The 20,292-nt window shown below is 40.4% G+C and overlaps 1 protein-coding gene across 6 annotated transcripts in view; it reads right to left on the bottom strand.

The window, feature by feature from the left end:
• The window catches only part of ASAP1 (ArfGAP with SH3 domain, ankyrin repeat and PH domain 1), a 183,685-nt gene that overhangs the window by 118,232 nt on the left and 45,161 nt on the right, over positions 1-20,292 (bottom strand). For 5 of the 6 annotated variants that reach the window (XM_042785816.1, XM_033005715.2, XM_033005718.2 and 2 more), the window contains exons 2-3: positions 16,635-16,721; positions 6,511-6,640 (exon numbers count right to left, since the gene is read on the bottom strand). In XM_042785816.1, the coding sequence (XP_042641750.1) occupies positions 6,511-6,640; positions 16,635-16,693 (189 nt within the window). In that variant the 5' untranslated portion in view covers positions 16,694-16,721. Of the gene's footprint in view, positions 1-6,510; positions 6,641-7,195; positions 7,351-16,634; positions 16,722-20,292 lie in introns of those variants that run through there. The other variant, XM_033005719.2, reaches the window with a different exon arrangement.

Genomic DNA, 20,292 nt, shown 5'->3' with positions numbered 1-20,292 from the left:
GAACTTATGTTCTTTCTTATAATCCTCCTCTGTAAACAGATGTTTCACATCTGTTTTTTTAAAAAAAAATCATTAACAAACACCTGCATTCACATCATTGCAAATCACAACAATAGTTATGAAAATTGAGTTGTATTCATTGAAGTGAGAAAAATACTGGAAATTAAATCAGCCAATCTAATTATGTTCCAAATCATTTATCTGCAGTCTTTCAGTGATCTCATGCTGGATTACGAACATGGTTTTATGGGTCATTCTCCTCTCCCTTCCCTTTTATTTCAAACAACTTTTTTCCTTTTATTGATTTTTAACTAAAGATACGTCCACAGGACTTCAAACTAAACACTAAAACCAACTTTAAGTCATGTCACTTTAAGCGTCTCTCTTCTCCATCAGGGCCACGACTGCATGGTACACACTATCAAGATTTATCTGAACAGCATACTGAACAGAGTACACCAAAGAGCACTTTCACAGTTTCCTAACTGATGAGCAAACATGAAGGAGCCTGTTGGGAGTTCAAAACAAGAAGCAATACTTCTCTAAGAAAAACATATGAGCTATCAAAAGTATGCCTAAAATGAATACAAATTCTCAAAAGGCAAAACTAATTAATCTGCCATGACTGAAACTTTGAGCTACCAGTGAATATTTTTTTGTTTTTCCTCACATCAGTCATATTTAGGGAGATTGCCTGCTTATTACAACTAAATGTTTCAACTACTACCACATGAAGGGTAAAACCAACTGCATACTAAATTAATAAGCACTGTAGCATGTAAATATAAAAGCATCCTCAACCGCATTTCTGTGAAACATGCTATTGTAAATACAGGCCATTGCTGTCAAGTCTCCTTCATCACATTTTCGGTATCATGATCAGGAGTCACCCATGAGCTGCTCCTGTGGCCTCTGTATTTTAGAACGCTCATGTATCCATTTTTATGTCTTTGGTGCAATTTGGAGCATATATCTTTTGCCATTCAATGTAAAAACAGTAGGAATTATCCTGGGTTTTATTTACTAGACAAAGAAACTTTTTTTATCTGTTTTTTGAGAACAGTCTGCTACCAAAAGCATATTTCTTCAAAAACTGATGATTACTTGTGGTCTGTTATGTAAGAACCAGTTCTCAAGTACAAAGCTTTATATGATGCAAGTCTGTTTGAGTGCTACAAGTAATAGGTTACAAGGACAGGAAAAGCTGATTTTAAGTTTCCCAGTGTCTCCTGGATTCAGATACACACACACGGGGGAAAAAAACAAAAAAAAAAATAATCAATCTTAATTAGAAAAATAAAGAAGAATAAAGAATAGGATGTAACAATTTACCTGTTGTAATTATATAGAGGAATGGAAATTAAGTGATAGAAATGATAGAAAAATTTCTTTCTCTTCCAACACGCACACAAAATAGATCTTACCAGTTTACACAGTCCAGGCTAATAATCAATGTCTGTACATATTGCCAATTACAACAAAAAGCTGATTTAGAATGGAGGTACTTCTGTTCTCTTGCATGGTTTCACCTGCCTCCCTTGATAGAGTATTTTATCACTGGAAAAGGATTCTGTGGTAGAAAAGTGTATGAAATCACTGTAGATGAACTGACTGTATGAAGCTTCAGTGCTGCACAAGTTTCTACAAAATCATAAGAAGGAAAAACCCTGTCCCCCTACGTTGTCCCAAAAGTCCCTCCCCCAGCAGAATACAAAAAACTCACTGAAACTGAAGCATGAAGGGAAAGTTGCACACGGGAAACTGTGAAAATGATTCACATAAAGAAAATTTTTAAAAAGGCAAAAAGAAAAAGAAAAACCCATACCTTTCCCTTTCCCATCTCTAATTTTAGATTAGTGTCCATGACAATGAAGAACATTGAGAAATCTTCCCCCCTTCAAGTTATGTCAGGCTGTGCAGGAGCCTGCCAGTCATTCCTTTGCTGATGCAGCATGCACACATATGTTACAGCACCAGTCTAGAGCAAGAGACCTCTAAGCTCCAGCAGGTCAGCACAGTAAGAAACAAAATGAGCAACAGTCATTGCAGTAATGGTGGTTTGGGGCTTTTTTATTTACAAAAACAAAACCAAGCATATCTACAGCCATATTTCATTATACTCATCTTTTAAGCTTTTATTAAAAAAGATGCATATGACAAGCTCTAATTGTCAGAAAGCACATTTTGAGTTTTCAACTTCCCATTGAAGAGCAAAAGAAAGAAAGAAAGAAAGAACTTTCATCATTAAAGATGCTCAAGTATTACAAAAATATAACAGTAAAACAAGCATCAGAAAGAACTGCAGCTATTCTTTATTGTATCATCAGCTTCTAACTGTCCCTTCTTATCTACCAGCCTGCCTAAAGGGAATTTAAACATTTAAGCTTAACCTCTGTATCTCAAGATAGTCCTGCAAAACATCTGCTGCCTTAGGAGAAAGACTGAGAACTGCCTGGTCATGATAACCGAGTTATCCCTTGAGTGCAAAGATGTCCTTTCAGCTGGAGCTGGGACACAGCAGAATGGTAATCAAGACAGTCTAGTGGCGATCCCACATGTGCGCTACTTATTCTCAGAACAGATGTCATCGTTCCCTAAAAATTCCAACTAGCTCACACAGTAATATCAACTCAAGGATTAAAGTCAACTCTTCAAAATCTGAGTAACACAAATCACAGAGCTACTGCAGATATAAAAGCATGTCTGGTCAGAACAAAGCAGAGGCTATATTTTAAGACACTGTATCAGTAATCTGCCTATGCTATTTTAGGATTTCAGCCACCCATCTACATACACAATAATCCACCTCCTCATATGAATATTATAAAAAAACCTCTCCCAGTTTCATGCAGAAATATGAAGTTAAAAATGTCTTCTTTGCATGAATTTAACATTATGCTGAAGAAATCAACATGGAAATGAGTACAGATTGCAATTTCTCTTAAACTAGACCTGGACTACAATTTAATGGTTTCTTCCCCTCCAAATTTGAAAAAAAAAAAAAAAATAAAAAAAAATTATTACTTAGCATTAGAATGAACCTTAAAATTTGTGTTTGATGATGACCATTAGATAACACTCATGCTTTAAAAAAATTATTAAAAAAAAAAACCTTGCAGTTCTTTAGTAATTCCCATATAAGATGGTTAAGCCTGGCTACAAAGATGACAGGGTCTTTTTTTTTTTTTTTGATCTGGTGTGGATAACAAAAAACCCCTAAGTTTTGTCTCTTAAGAAGAAAAAAAAACTTGCAAATTTTCAGAAGTTTCAGCAGATTAACAATGTAGCATGAAACTTTTACAGTCAATAAACTGCTACACAGCAGCATGTACTTACTATTTTCTCCTTTGATAATATTACAACAGATTTAAATCAAGTTTGGGTGGTTGGGGGTTTTGGGGGGAGGGGGGTGCTGGTTTTGCTTTTTTAAAAAAAATAAGTCAAACACACAGAAGTCCTTTGGGGAATCTTTCCTAGGCTTCTGATTTTCTGATGTATGACTTGGTATTTTGTTGGGCTTTCCACTAAAAACTTACTAAATGCAAAGTCATCAGAATCAGTAAAAGTGTCTGCTCTGAGTTTACATCTGAAACCTGTCCCAAAATTGACTCTAACTGGATCCAAAGTCTTCTCTGTAAAGAACTTTAGTTATAATAAGAAGAGAGTCACAACTAGGACAGAATATGTATCAGTCCGCCCAGCTGAACTAACTGTACTTGTACAGGAGGACAACCAAGGGAAAAAAACACCAATTGCATCCATAATCTATTATTTCAGAAAACTTGTTAATAGTGATTAAGGAACAGTAAATTGACAATTCTGTAATACCTTGATGGAACCGGAGACATAAACATGCACACACAGCAGTCTATTTCTTCTGTCACATTCTTTATGAAAAGGTAGTTCTGATATAACCACTGATCTGAGCTACAACAGGAATGACACCAGACTGAGAGGCTATGAAGCAGTTCTTACTTTTGTTTAAACCCATTTAATTCCTCACCACTTCTGTTCAGAAAATTGTTCTGGTTCACAATCTTACTTAGAATAAAGAAAATACTTAAGTTGATCCACAAACCAGCTTATAGTCACTGAGGCAGGTGCAGGTTGTGTTGAATTCAATTAGCTTTAAAATAAGGACTCAAGATACTTCAGGCTGTAGCACCATAACAGCACAGAGCTTGACACTGCCTGCAAAAGCCCAGCAAGGGCCCCAACCCACATCCAACATTAAGTTAAAAATCAAACAGCTGCAAGGATGGGATCATCCCCTCTGCTTTAATATGGTGTGCTCAAAACTGAAGTTCAGGAGACGCTTGAAGAGCTCTTCAGTCATCCATGATGCATGGACAACAGCAGCAGTAATAAGAGCAACATAACAGGCACTTCAACCATCTAATTTCAATCCCCTGCTTCCTATGAATCACACACAGCCTTAGGTAAGCAGATGTACAGAAACCAACCTAGCTTTAAAGTAACAGCAGCAGAGCTGCATATGCAAGCTACAGCTACAGTAAAGATACAAAGACTCTAATGGAGCACCTCGCCTGCCACATTCTGACCATCTGCATTTCTTCATGCAAATGAATAAAAACAAATTTGGGACAGTTGCAGATTTTTTGCAGTATGTTAACAGTAGAGCATATTTATATCTGGTTTCCAATCAAGTAAAGCTTTTTTATATTTACAGATGATAAAAAATAATACAAGTCCAGAATCAATTTAAACTGCAAACAGTTTAAATAGGGCATATAAAATAGTTATAAAAACAAAAGAAATTCCAGAAGTAGAAATGCAAGCACTAGAAGCACCCACTAGTCTCTATTCCTCTTACTTATTTCTGTCAAATCAGACATAGAAACTTTGGAAATACACACAATCCACACAAATGGTGCGGAACACTGTGTATTTATCTTCTAGATTTTGGTTTTCTTTGGACAGGCATTAACACACTCGGACTGTACTGATGTATCTCCCAAATCATGAAAGCATTATACTGTATTCCTACCCCAGAAGTCTTCAGTGATGGCAGAATACATGTTTTTACTTAACTCTATGAATGCTGTTAACTGTATTAATAAGTACACCAATGGCTGTACCTATTCCGCATAGTTAAGACCAGGGGGCAGCAATACTGTCAAACACAAACCAAAACAGGTTGATTGCTGACAAATCTATAAGCAACCATGTCTTAGTTATGAGAAAAAAAAACAAGCTACAGTTATGGAAAAGTTACAGAAGTTAATCTAGGTTACATAATAAAAGTAAAATATATAAATTTAAATGCAACCTTACAATTACTCTATTATCTAGTCAGTTATTGTCAACAATAGCACTGTTAAGATTTTGAACACAGACAGGTTTTCTACTAAGCCAACATTAACTAATTTTGATCTTACGGAATTATATTTCCATGCCCAAGACTATCAGAAGAACACCATGATTAATACTCTTGCCTTGCATACCAAATGCTTTGCTCTTGCCAACACATTCAGCAAAACTAAAAAGAATCTATTAAATCCATCTCCTAGATACGCACTGCCTCCTGAAGAATTGATGAATACTTGATGAACTAAGTGTATAAACCAAAACAACAACTAACTGCAATCTATGAAACAATAGCAAAAAGCTGTCTTCTTTCAGCATTATTACGTTAGTACCTTCAGCCAAGCCCAGGGCAAGAGAAGAGCTACACACTGTCTTGTTTTAAAGTCATTTGAAATACATTTCCTCATAACTGCTGACCTAGTCCATAGGAAATTACACTGAAGCCTCAAATAGAAAGCAGTGAACTGACATCCCATAGAAACCAGCTCTGGAAGTTTACCCATTTTCACACTGCTACTTCTTGATAGCAAAGCAGGATGGACATTTAAATGACAGTCATAATAAGCATTAAAAAAAAAAAACAACACTGAGGCTTCAAGGTTGAGATGTTGAGACTGTATAATCGCTCCTGTGGCATTATTTTGCTGCTCTCCTTCCACCACCGATTTTTTTTTCATACTATTGTCCTCACTCCACATTCATCTCTTCATCCTTACCTCATTTCTTAAACGAAGTCTCCCTTGGCAGGTTTCTGTATTCAGAGTTCTGCGCTGACCTGATCTAATGAGTGGCTGGGGAAAACCTCTACTAACGCTCCCAAGGAAAACTCAACCTTCATCGTTCCTCCAAAAATCCCAATACTCATACTTTTTTCTCCAGCAACAACTGCCAACACCAAAAAACACCAAGAAGTACAACAGTAATATTTAAGTTCAAGCAACTGCTTTACACACTAATCTTTAAGACGCCAGGGCTGGAAAGGTTTCTGTAACTAGCTCAACACAAGAGCAAAGTCCCACAATTAAAAGACCAGATTACACGCATACCAATGTCTGTAGCTCCAGTGGATTTGGGCGGGTAGCACTGCCCCGTCCCTGATGCTCTTTCTCAAAGACAAATTAAAAAAAAAGAAAAAAAAAAGAAAAAAAAAAAAAAAAGGGGGGAGTGGGGGAAATTATTTACCTCTTCCAGCAGTGTGACCGTATTTCTGCAGTTCTGCAACCGGGTGGTGAAGCTGGATGTGGTCGGGGAGTTGTAATCCTCTGTGGTCTCGGCGATGAACTCCGACACGGTGATCTGGTCCGGCATGATCCTAGCCCACCGGTGAAGCCCAGAAGGAGCCGAGCACACAGATCCGGAGGAGTGGAAGCCAAGTTTTGGGGGATAGAGGGGGGTGGAAAAAAAGGAAAAGGGGGAAGAAAAAAGAAAGGAAAAAAAAAAAAAAAAAAAAAAAAAAAGGCAGGGGCAAGATGTTAACAGCCAGCAGAGACCCGCAGCATCAAAGCAGCGGAGCCGCAGAGAGAGGCTGAGGCTTCGCCCTCCGCATCCAGCCTCGCCCCCGGCCGCCCCCTCCTCCTCCCAGGCAGGAGGTGAGGGGGGCAGGCCCCCCCCGCGGCACCCCGCGCCGCTCGGCCCGCCGGTGGGGAGCGCTCCCCCGGCTCACTGCGGCCCCCGACGGCTGCGGGGACGGGGCCGCCTCTGAGGAGCCCGGCCCCGCCGCCGGCGCTGAGGGGGGGGGGGGGCGGGTGGGCGGGAGGGAGGGGAGCGGCGCCCGCCTGCCCCCACCCCGCCGGGCTCAGCCCCTTTCCCCACCCGCCGCCGACCCCCCCCCCCCCCACTCCCGCCCGCCGCCAAGTTGAGCACTAACTTGTGCGGGCTGCGGCTGCGCCCCCCGGCCGGGGGGAAGGAGGGGAAGGGCCGGGGGGGAGGCGGCGGCTGCCCGGGGCTGGCGGGGGCTCCCGCCGCCGCTGACAGTCACCCGGTGACTGACACGCGCTGCCCGGCGCCCGCCCGCAGCCGTTACGTGGGGCCAACGAGGAAGTGCTCTGCGCAGGCGCCGCCGCCCGCCTCCCTCCCTCCCTCCCCCCCCCCCCCTCCTCCCCCGATGGCACCGCCCCCCTTTCCCCCCCCCCCACGCGCCCTCCCCCACGCGCGGGGGCGCCTCGCGCCGGGGCCGCGGGACGGGGGGGGGGCCGCGCGGGGGCTGCGCCTCTTTTTTCCTTTTTTTGTTTTCTTTTTTTTTTTTTTTTTAATGGTAAAAAAGAGGGTTTTGGCGGCGGCACAGCAGTTCGGTGCCTCGTACCGCAGCGGGGGCAGCGGCGGCGGCCCCAAACCTCCCTGGCAGCCCCGGTGCCTTTGTGCCGTGCGCCAGCCCCGCGGCCGCTCACCAGTCCTGCTTCCGAATAAGTGGAAATAGCCCTTCTCCGTTCTTGCATCATGTAACTCTGCCCATTGACAGACAGCACTAATGAGGGTTTTTTTTTCCTTTTTTTTTTTTTTTTTTTTTTTTTGAGCTTAGATTTTGGGGCACATATGTGCCTTTCTAAAGAAGGTTGGGTCTCAGGGGGCTCAAGTAATTATGGTCATCTGCTGTTGCAGTCCGATTTATTTAGTCATACTATGTGTTTTATTTCTCTCTGCATTTGGGATTCACTCCACAGAAGCTGGGAAAGTCAGGGATGGTAAATATTCTCAAATCTGAACAATTGCAAATGAGCAATATTATATGGATATATCCATTTCAAAGGTTTTAATGTTGTGTATATAAGGACATACTCCTGTGCACTCAGGCTTTTACATATGTAATTCTAAGAAAATGCCTGTACAATTCAAAAGTAGTTGAAAATAGCAACAAAAGGCTGCGATGCCTGAGTAAGCACAAAAAGGAGATACCTGATTTGTGTATAACCATAAAAAATAATTTGTATGCAGTCCTGCCAGCAAAAATATGACCAGTACTCCTGAGAAGTGGTCCTGCCTGAACATGTTGCTTTGATTTCATTGCCTTAGCAGAAGCCCTTCATACGCCATGTGATTGCTGCTGCTGCTGCTTCACGTGATCCGGTTTTCCAGCACAAAGGCTGCGGACTCGTAGAGATGATTGTTAAACGTCACGAGACTCTGAAAGGTAGAGTAGGCAAGAGGAGGAGGAAGCCAGGAAAGGAACCATGTGGGAGTTGCACTAAAGAATGGATTTGGGCGGAAAAAAAACCTGAAGCACTGAAGAAGCAACTGGAGGGGTAGGAAGAAAATCAATTGAGGATCGTGTTCATAAGCGTAGTGGCGGAGGAAGAGAGATCAAGAAGACAAAAATGGCTGGTGACATCAAAAGCCCTATGGAAAGGAGCATGAAGAACTGTCTGGGGGGTTGGAGCAGGGATGAGCTGCTAGTACCATCAAAAAGAGCTGTTTCAGTGTGCCTAGCCTGCATGGAAATGGATGGGTGAGGGCTGGGATATGGCCCGAGGGCCAAACAGGACCTCTGTGGTCATCCCCTGTAATTTCCTGCAGAGCATCGATCATGGGCTGTCACACAGCTGTTCCTGAGCCAAACCAGTCTGTGGGTCAGCCACGGCGTTCACATCAGCAGGACTTCTGATCCCTCTCTAGCAGATTTCAAGTGACGATAAATCCATTGCACTGATGGGTAAACTGGTTTAATTAATTGAGTACTCCCACTGTTAAAGCCGAATTGTTCCTCTTCAGGCTGAGCTGGAGCACTTGTCTCTGGATTGTAAAATAACCTCATCAGCTATCCTAAACAAATCCTACCCCAACGAGCTGGACATACTGCTACAGACATAATTTCTTTAATACTGTTTAGAGAGAATTTAAACTGCAGAATTGAAGAACATGTTCAACAAAATAAAGGAGGAGGCAGGCCAGGGAAACTGGAGCAGTGAAGAGTGACAGAAATATATAAAAAATAGAATGAATACAGAAGAATACTAGGAAATAAAGAGAACAGCACAAGGCCTACATATGAAAAGGGAGATCAATACCTACCGATCATAATTGCCTATTAGTCTGGTTTTTTGACAGTTCTTAAATTGTTAGCTTCATTAAAGGGAACATAGTGCTCAGTTTTGCTGCTTTGAAGCAGCATTTCCTTTTCCCCTATACAAATGCTAGTACAGAAAATAGCCCTATGGGCATGACCTTTTTAGGCTTGGATTGTCTTCATTTAAACTCACTGGAAGCAAGATTAGTTAATGAATATGATGCTAATAAAAAATAAATGATACAATTTGCCTGTAAAAATATGCTTACATTTAAATTAGTCAGATTATATAACTGTTTCAGATAGGTTTTAGTGGATTTCAGATTTAACCATGTTTCCTGTTTTGAATTGCGATCAGTATCTGAGATTCACTTCTAAATTTGTAAGATGCACCTCTCTATAAATTGTCACTAACTGAAATCACTGTTTCACTTCACAAATGTCAAAGAAAAATCAGCAGCGTGTGAAAGTTACATTTCACGGCGTCTGCTCTAGCACTATCTTAGTCTGTGCTCAATCCTGGGGGAGGCTGTGCTGCAGCCTTTTTCGCATGTAAGGCTTGCCAACAGAAGTTAGGCTGATCTTACTTCTCTTGGTATTCTGATGCGAAATGCATCTCCTTGTCCACCCTGGGACAAGGTAGCGGGGGTGAGGAACATGCAAGCAGCCCTGGAAAGCACACTCCTTACTGATGATACATTTCAGTCAAGGAAATTGTGCTGTCTTGCCATCCCACCCAGTGATTCAGTCTACAAATCCACTTGATTCCCTGGCCTTTTTTACTGTGACTGCCAACAGGACAGTTAATCACAATAAATTGATAATATTACTGCAATATCTGTGATAGTCACCATGCTTAGGGAGAGGCTAAGGAACATAGCAAGGACAGCACAAACTACTAACACAGGTGTTTCACAATACGCTGAATAACAACTATGGTATTTTTCATTTTATAGTCATCTCATATTTAGGTTGAGATCATCAGTTCATTCACAGGAGCAGAGCAGTAGTCATCAGGTGATGTTATTGTTATCATTGCAAACTTTCAAACATTACAGATATGTGCCAGAGGTGAAGAGCTACATTGCACTTGCATAGCTCTTCATGTCGTCAATGCAATTAACTGTTTAAACCACACAGCATTGAGGCAGAGAACACTATAGATAAGGAGATAGATGCAGGAGGCTATGGTCCTGCTGACCAAAACAAAAAGCAGGGCTGTACTTTTGGCTGTCTAGCTTTGGTCATGCAAAGTCAGCTTTTCAGGGTATCAATGCCTGCGTGCTGAAGCCGGTGGCGGGTTAGGCTAGGCTTAGGCTGCCACAGAGAGCAGCCCCGGGACCACCCCCGAGGCCACACTTGCCTTCTGCACAGGTAGCGAGCTCACAGACACCAACTCAGGTGTGGTTGCTGCTTGTTTTTTTGGAAACAAGCTTGACCCAGGTCCCTGGCTGTGCGCCAAATACACTGCTAAGCATGCTCAGACAAGCTGCCTCCAGGGCCGTTTGCAACCTGCCAGTGTGGTGGTAAAGTGAGTTGTTTGCCAAAGAAGGAGATCACTGTGCACATGCTTACCGTGCTGATGACTCTTCCTCATTAGTATATAGTCATGCCAGGATCTCACGTGTCAAATTTGTTTTTTCTTTCTTCCCAAGTATGAAAGAGATGATGCTACTTTGCAAATAAGGGCATACACCTACGCTCATTTCTTTACTTTCAAGGTTCCCATCTTGGCTATTACTGCTTATAAAAGTGGTATAAATCAGGCATTAGTGTTTAATTACAACATCAAATCTTTGAAATACACATGCTATTGTTAATGAACTACATAGCTGTTCTTTTTGTGCTCCTTAGCATCTTCATAAGCACGAAGAGTATCACCAGCTCAGCAGCAAATAGCAACAGAACTAGTGGCGTGCTAGAACTCATCAGGAAAATATCCTTAGGCTATGCTGCTCTACTACACTGCTATTCTGAATAAATTTGTGGTTTGGTGTTACATTCATCCATTTCAGCTAAACACAGCAGTCAGCATTACTTCCCATCCTCCTTCCTATCCTTACTCACTTTGTGGGATTACAGTATGTTCTAAGGCAGCCAAGGCATTTGATCCCTGATAAAGTTGGTTTGAGATTCCTTGAGAAAACATATATATGGTAAATTGCTCTTGCTACATTTTTATAATTTAATTTTCAGATAATGTCTGACAAAATTAATGGGAAATGCTTATTTAAATTTATGGCCATAAATACTAGAATATCCACAATTATGTCTGAATACCAACACTTCTCATTTGAGTTGCATGTTGGGCTTAGAGGATACAAGAATCTCAGCAGGGTGGGTTTGGCTTTTGGTTTTGGAGTATCTCATGCTAAAACTCAGTAAACTGTTTTTGTTAATGGAACTCCAATAGTTTGTTTTGAAAAACAAAACCACCCCATTTATGTAAGGGCACGTAACATCATCTCTTTGTACTTCAGCTGGAAATGTTCACTCAGGAGGAGTTTCACCTCCAGGAGCAGTAACATCTGAGCGGATGGTCCTGCCAGCTGACTGAGCCTTGTACGAAATGTAACAACTACATCTTTTAACCTGCAGCATGTTTACACTTTTAATATCACATAAGTGCACGATGTACTCACAGGAAAAGGCAAAGTCTATTTTAAACATTGAAGCCTACATCACACGTTGTGACTGGTGCTAATTTGCTTGAAGGGAACTTACACGGTAAACTGCAAAGTGTTTCTGCTTGCAAAAGAAGGCTGTTGCATTTGACATTTGCAAATCTTTGAAGTGATTGTATTACAGGGTCACAATGGTCAGGTAACTTTCCAGTTAAAGAAAAATGTTCTTATCTAAATCATATCACCTCACATGCAGAAAACCAACATCCAGATCCAGAAAACATGCTGACTACAATTCTGTATTTTTAAGTGACGGTATTTACCAATATGGCTTATGGACTACACGAGCTGCATCAAGAGTTTCTGTTGCTGCTGTGACTGTTTTGAATACAAGAATCAGCTGATTTCGATTTTAATACTGGTATCTCTGAGCATTTATCATCATTTGGTATTTAAAATTAGATAAGAAAACATAAGCAACTGTCTCAGAAAATACAGTATTAGTATAAAAGCCTGTTAGCACTAGAAATAATGGCTTAAACAAAGGGTTCTTTCTGCATTCTTTCAATATTAATATGATAGCAAGAAGAGAACCCATTGTGTTCTCATTATAAATGGCATTTTGGTAACATTAAGATCTTGCATTTTTAACGCTATATGTACCAAATGAAAATCAAAACATCAAAAACTTATCACTGAATGATATATTTTGCATCTTATTTACTTGAATATCCTGTGCAAGGAGTGTGACTGAACGATGGGTAAACTCAAGTAGCCATCTCAAAGGCAAGCTGAAAATAACAGCACTGAAAATGAAGTATAGCATTGAGTTACACAAGATTAAGCTGACTAATCTGCTGATTCAGTTTTGCCTTTGTTTTTTGGTTTTGTCATGCAAGATCAAGAGTCATGCAGACAAACATGTAATGGCATTCCAGGCTCACAGTAACAACAAGCAATGGGCTGTTCCCCTGCAACCTCTGCATCCTCCAAAGAGAAAACCAGCAAAATGCTCACCAGCAGCAAGAGGCAGCAGGCTAGGGACAGGGAAGGCATGCTTTCTTTTTTTGTTGCAGGTGTGTTGAATTTGGTATTTTTATTGCACAGAGGTTTTTTGTTAGAGATGCTCATTTAATAAACCTTACTTCACTTCATAGGAAGCGTAATACTGCATTGTGCTGGGAGAGATCAGATTTAAATAAAGCCCTTAAAACATCTATAGAATATAAAAACCCAGCAGTATATTCTTCTATAAGGATTATATTTTGGACAGTCCAAAGATATCAAACCCTTATGAATGCTGATGGATTAAGAAAACCATCAGTGGAGCCTTTGGCAAATTTAACCCTTGTCCACGGTGCAAATGGGAGCTTGCTCATTGCTCACTGAGACAGTTGTGCAAGAACTGCCAACCCCACGGGAGCTGCTGTCCCAGCAATACCCACCAACGCCGTGTCGGTGGGGGTGAGGACCAGCATGGAGGAAACCTGTGTGTGGTTATCCTTGCATTCCTGACCCTGAGCGAATCCTTGGAGGATTGTTGGGAAGGGCACAGCAAACACGTTAGCATGAGATCAGGCCATGTTAGTGAGATTGCAAAGCATAAGACAAAGCCAATACGTCATGAAAGGGTACTCTGCGGTTGAAACAAGAAATAAGAGTCCGTCCAAAGCAGGAATCATAGCTGAATACTTTTTTTTTTTTTTTTTTTTTTTTAATATGAGAAATAGCAATGACTAAGATCAGAGAGTGATACTGCAGAAATGAACATGTTGCAGGGCAGCTGGCATAGCAAGATCTCCAAAATAAAAAGAATATGAAATAAAGCCTCAACCCGCACTGCAAACATTTCAATATTTTCTCTTTCCCTCTGGAAACGATATGGTTGTGTCATTATCCAGCCACATCTCTGGTTCTACCTAAGCTGCTAAATGTATGCTGATGGCAGAGCGCAGCTTGCCGGAACTGAAACTGGAGGTTCAGGCCGAACTGAAACTGGAGGATCAGGCCAAACTGAACCTGGGAAGCAGTTTGAGAAGGAAATAAAGGCTCTTTAGACCCGGGTTCATGTCCTTGAGCTGCCACTCACAGCTATGATGTGGCATTTGATCTCAGTGTGCATCATTTCTCTATCTGTGGAATGCGGAAAATTACGTTTCTTTTTCTAGGTAAAAACACACTGTGCTTTTCCAGCTGAGTAGTGCTATATCAGAACTAAGTATTTTTATTATACCTTTTATTGTAAGAGTTTCAAAAAATAACTGAAGGATGAGAAGGGCTCTCAGGCCAAACAATTTCATCAGCATTTTACTGGATAGACAAAAAGGATTGGCAGGTAAATGGAAGGGTTTCTTTCTACTAGTTGTTCATGATGTGAAAATATAAAGCAGAGAGATCTGTTTCTGTGAGGGGTTTTTTCCTTCTCTATTATGAATTTACTAGCATTAGAGCAGTATTTAATGCAAGAAGAGGGACTTAGACCCCATCATGCTAAACAGATACACAGAAGTAATTTGTGGCTTTACGCAAGGTTTTCTAAGACACAGTTTGCAGACGTGCACGTGTGCGGGCCTACTGAGTTGAAGTTCAAAAGCTGGCTTGTTGTGTTGAATGAGCATACTTCATTTCTTAATTTCCTAAAGTGTATCTTGTTAGAGAAATGCTGGAAATAAATCTGCAGATGTTGGATGTTATAAAAAAGGCCCTTGCAACTACTGAACTTACTAGCACATCTGCATTTCCTTTATATAGGCCTCTGTTTTCAAGGATGCATCACTTGGCCTGACTCTAGACTTGAAATTAGCATAGGAAATTTTTGGTGGGGTTTTATTGTTGTTCTTTTGGAGTTTTTTGTTTGTTTGATTTTTAATTAAGGAGATCAGTAAGTTTGACGATATGTAAGACCTGAAATAATTTAAGTCATATCTACTTTAATGGTCAAAGGCTTGTCATCAAGCGAAAATTACTCATATTTAAAATTAGGATCTGAATGTTTAATTAAAGTAGACATTCGAATGTTGTAGTTGTGGGGTTTTGTTAAAACCCAGGACAGCAAACAACCATCTGGAAGCTTTTGGATACTGGTCTTGCTGCATGGACCGAGTCTCCATTGGGTCAGTGTTCCCATGGTGCTAAATGAAATAAAGAGGTTTGTAATTTCAGTCTAGAAGTCCATCACAGATGCCCCTCTCTGATTACTCATTTGCTTTTACTTTTACCCACTGAAAATGAGCTTGCAGCTTCCCAAGTTAACTGGCTGTCCATTGACTGTAGTAGAGGGTGACCATCTGCTCATCTGTCCTGCCCCTAATGATTTGTTTAATGCATTGCTGATCCCAGCAAATATGAAAGGGGGGCAGGGAATGTTTTATGGGAAAATAAAAATGAGCAAAGAAAAAAAGATGTTTTCCCCTATGGATAGCAAAGGCTCACCCTCATCTTGTTTTTTATCAAGATGATCTGTGTAGGGGAAAGATCCTTTAAGTGTCCCAGACATGGGAAAAATTTCACTGATGGTGCGTACCTTCTCAGGAGCTGCAGTCAAGACCCAAAGCCGTAGGAAATCAGGTTTCATTAATTTCAGTGATCTCACCGCTACTTATTTGCTTGTTGGTAGTTGTGTTTTGTTTTATTTTATTCCTCCAAGAAAATTTAGTAGTAGTAGGACATAAAATCTTAAGTCCTGTTTCAATACCAAATAGATATATCCAGCTTAATAGCCTCATACTTTTCAAAACATGACTGTTTGACTTCTGGTCTCTTGCTTATTTAAGGCATCATGGGCTTAAAAAGGAAAAATATGCATAGCCGTGTGACAAAGCAAATGCACCGAAGGAAGATTTATTCGGTTTTCAGAAGATCAGCAGCAGTGATTCACCCCTCTTGGCTGGGCTGGCGTGCAATATGGTCAACTGTTTCCCCCAGGGAAGAAGAAAAGATGAAAGTCCCACACAGCTGCAATGGCCACGCAGGGAGCGGTGACCTGTGCCAGGACAGCTCTAGCCAGTGTACCAGGTACAAATAAAACTTCAGCCTTAACCATCAGTGTTGTTGTTGTAGGGGGTTCAAGTCAGGCAATCCAAATGTAGCTTTTAGTGGTTCAATGAAAGACAGTAAAAACTGTAAAACAAGAGCACTCACCATCCAGAGACTGAATAAACAAAAGCATATTTAGACAACTGTGTGCTATTCACCACTTTACATCACGAAAAGAGAGTCCCTCCTCTTTCAAGCCCCCACACAAATCTTGCCATAGATTTTTCAGGCAGGTCTCAGAGATTGGTTGTTTTCAAAGCTAAAACAACATCAGTTACCAGGTCTAGATGAGTTGAAAGGAGTTACAAAAAGCATCCTTTTTATACCCTGCCCCAGCTTTGAAATCTATGAAAGCAAAATACATAATACATGTTAGTGCTTGTTCCAGTATTTGCTTAGGCAGTCAATGTTTTGTAAGGATTTACTATTTATTGGAATTTTTGATCCCTGAAAGGGTTGATAGGTTAGTGTTCTAGAAAAGCACCCGCTGTAGTAATGTCCAAAGTGGCATTAAGCAGAGAATAAAATCACTGGCAGGTATTGCAACTGATAAAACCAATTTTTTATAGGCTTATATTTCATAGCATCTGGTCTGCTTTTTACTCTTTAAACCAGTTATTTATATTTATGTCTTTCTTCTTTCTTACCGATTCCATAGTGAGTCTCTTGAAGAAAAACTTGAAAGCCTGGAAGCTGAAGATCTCATGTCTCATCTGTCACAACCAGAAACCTACCTAGATGAGGAGAAAAGATCAAGTAAGTAAAACTGACCAAAGCTATGAGACTGACAAAATCACTTATTCAAACAGTCAGTTTGAAACAACGTCTATTAATTCTTTACTGATGGCAATTTATCATATGTTATTTGATTACTGCATTTGATATCATGAATTTCATTGTGGTAAACAGGTCTATTTAGAAATCACCTGAAAATAACACCTTGTTAAAAATTGCTACAGGAGAGCTTCATTTAGCTGACTGGGAAAACTCTCCATCTAACTCTATGTGGCAACTACTCACTCAGCTGCACTAAGTGTGGAGCTGGTAACATCCCCTGTCCAAGTTGTCTGACACTTCAGAAGGCCCTGTTTTCAGATATAGCTTCAATCTAACCATTCAGGCTGAAAATTTCCATGTCAGGTATATGCACCAGACTGATCTTTTTTGGAAGATGGAGATATGATTTGAAAGATAAAGAGACTGTGAGCAAAAAGTGTCCTGACGTGGAAGAATCCTGCATGTAGGAGAGGGGAGAAGGGTGTGGGGAGACCATCATACCAGGACACGGACAAGTGGTTTCACAGTTTTTCATCAAACATCTCTACCATTATATTACATTTTAAGACTGTGTTGCTGCAGCAAAAGGAAAGTGATAGAGATGCTGCAGAGCATCTGGAGGAGGCGGGTAGGACTGGACCATACCTTTCACTTTGAGACCTGCTGGGCTGATGTCCATGGTAAGTCCAAAGGGACAAGGTGGAAACAGATCGACCAGGGCTTGGGGCCAGATATTGGTGTTGGGAAGGAGAAGACTGCCCAGAAACCACTGCCTTTTAAGATGAGGTGGTAAAGCAAGGAGGCTGGGACAAGCCACATGAGACAGAGACATGCAGACCAGGTAGGCTGGCAGAATGGGAGACCTAACAAGGGCGCATGAGGATAAGATTGGGATCGAACAGAGGGGCCAAGACAGAAGGGGGGCAGGAGGGAGGCCACCTCTAAATCATACTCTCTGCTTAGCCAGTCTGCCTGTTTCCATTTGAGTATACCACTTGATTCCGTAAGGAAAAGCACATCTACTCTGAGTCGTTTTGTTTTCTTTTTTTTTCCACCTTCTCTATAAGAGAAGTCTTGTTACTTCTGTTGACCTATTTCCCCAGAGACTGCTGTAGTTTGTTTATGGGTTTTGTCCTGTTTGTTTTATGTTTCCAAATATGTCATGTGGGTCTGGAGGTTTGCCAACCCTTAATATTAAAAATAACATGGAATAATCCCTGTCTCCAAGACACATGGGATTCAGTTAAAAATTGCGACATAGAAGTTTTTGGATGGGATGTTACTATATTATATTTCTTTTCATTTTTGTTTTTGAGCCTTTAGGATACTTTCAAGTGGTGTTGTCAAGAGCTCCTTTCCCATTAGGAAGGCTAGGCATCTCTTTAACCAGCAAATTTCAGATTTTTACATACTGGCTGGAAAGGATTTGAGATTCTACCACGTGTGCCACCAGCTTGGCACCACAGGAGAAGAAATGGTTATGGGCTCTGTCCTCTGATGGGAAGGCAAAGGTATAAAAGGTGAAGTATCAAGCTTAAACCAATAATATTATGCTTGAATATTACTTTGCATGAAGGAAGAAGGTGTTAGAAGAAGACCTGGGTGCTTCACTGTTTTTTGTGGACTGGGAAAGGCCTCCATCAGCAGACAACCAAGTACCACTATCATACAAAAGCACAGCCACTGGCAACCCTGGATCTGACTCAATCCATGATGATACGTCTGCTTGTTGTTTAACTTTACAACACATCTGTTCCTTTTAATGTTATTATCCATCTCCTTAGGCAAAACAGTCACCTTCATGATTATAGGTTTATGCTATTCAAATCAAACCAAAAAGAAAAAAAAAAAATACAACGGCTCATTGCTTTCTAAATCGAACACTGACCTAAGTTCACAAGTAACTATGATTTACATTAGATTATGTTTTGAACTGATGGTAATTTATTTTTCATAAGTCCGAATAGTGACAGAATCTCCTTACATCTGCTATAATAAGCTACTGAATATTATTTAATTACTCATTTGATATAGGCAGCATTACCAGCATTTGTGGTTAGATCTTAGAGGTTCAGGATGATTATGCTCCCTTTCTAGGTCTCCTACTCATTTCTGGGTCTCTCAATACCACAGCAACAAGCAAGTTAACTGTGAAAGAAATCCAGAACCATAGTTATAAAGAAACCAAGTTGGTTGAAGTTTTCAGGATTGATTGGTGAGAAATAACACTGAGAAAGAAGCATATGTGCCTCTCCTAGAGAGAAGAAAGGTGGTCCAGTGATGAATATGCTCATGTGGGTTCAACACCCTGACTTGGTGACCTTGGACAGGTTATTAGGGCAACATTCAGATGACAAATTCCTCAGGCCCTATGCCTGTGTGAGTGTTTTGTCTGGGTAAAGAGGCTTAATACAGCTTTTATGAAACTCTCAACCCAGTGACAGTAGTAGAATTTGGGCTGTGTCAAGACAGCATCTTGACTGTTTCTCACCCCCCAAAAAGAAAGAAAACCAGTGCTTCCCAACTGTCCTTGGCAATGTGAAGGTAATACTATTAGATTTATGTAAAGTCCTTATGTATGATAGTATGTGAGTGGGAGCAGGTAGTGAATAGGAAATCTACAACTCCAGGACAGATAGAGAACAATGAAAACCTGGGGAAATATGATTGCTTTTTACCCAGGGTCACCTATACCTAAAAAGAGAAAGACTAGTTGGGGCTTAAGTAGGAGAGAGGCCTAACTGGGGACAGGGTGACATTAATAGCAGCTGGGTAACAATTCAATACAATACAATACAATACAATACAATACAATACAATACAATACAATACAATACAATACAATACAATACAATACAATACAATAATACAATAGCAGGTTCTATTAGTCCTCAGATTGAGGAAAGCATTTGTTCTTCTGCCTGATTACAAATACATACAATCATATTCAATTAATTGGTACAGTCTAAGTGCTTGACTAATCCTAGCTCTTAACTAATAAGTATAATGAGTTCGTTCCCTATATTTTTAAGCTTTTAAAACTGGTTAAATAGTGTAAAAAGCCAATAGATTCTCAGGAATGGAATATAAAAATTGCCAATATATTGGATAATAGTCAAGAGGCTAATCTTATGCAGGGATTTTGCAGAGAAGAGGAAAAGATCACGAAATATTTGTACACTCTTTAATTACTTGCATTTGATATTGTTTAAACTCTGTGATTTCATGCATAAGTCATCTAATGACCTATTTTAGTTTGCCTTCTGTTTTGGAGGATTTTTTTTTTCTTTCACAACAGAATACATAACCTGAACAGCAATAATATAAATATATATATTTTCATGTCTAATTAATATTTTAAGACAAATATTAACCAGCCAGTTTTTGTGGATGCCTGAACTGGAATTAACCTAACTAGAAAAACTCAAACAAGCAAAAGTTAATATTGTTTCTACAGTCTCTGATGTAACAATAATAGTAGTTGTACACCACCATGCTGAAAATCAACTCCCTTTATGTCCAAACAAT

This window comes from Tyto alba, unplaced genomic scaffold, assembly GCF_018691265.1.
Source record: "Tyto alba isolate M040663 unplaced genomic scaffold, T.alba_DEE_v4.0 Super-Scaffold_9, whole genome shotgun sequence".
NCBI lineage: Eukaryota > Metazoa > Chordata > Aves > Strigiformes > Tytonidae > Tyto > Tyto alba.
This window is presented reverse-complemented; position numbering and strand designations above follow the sequence as displayed.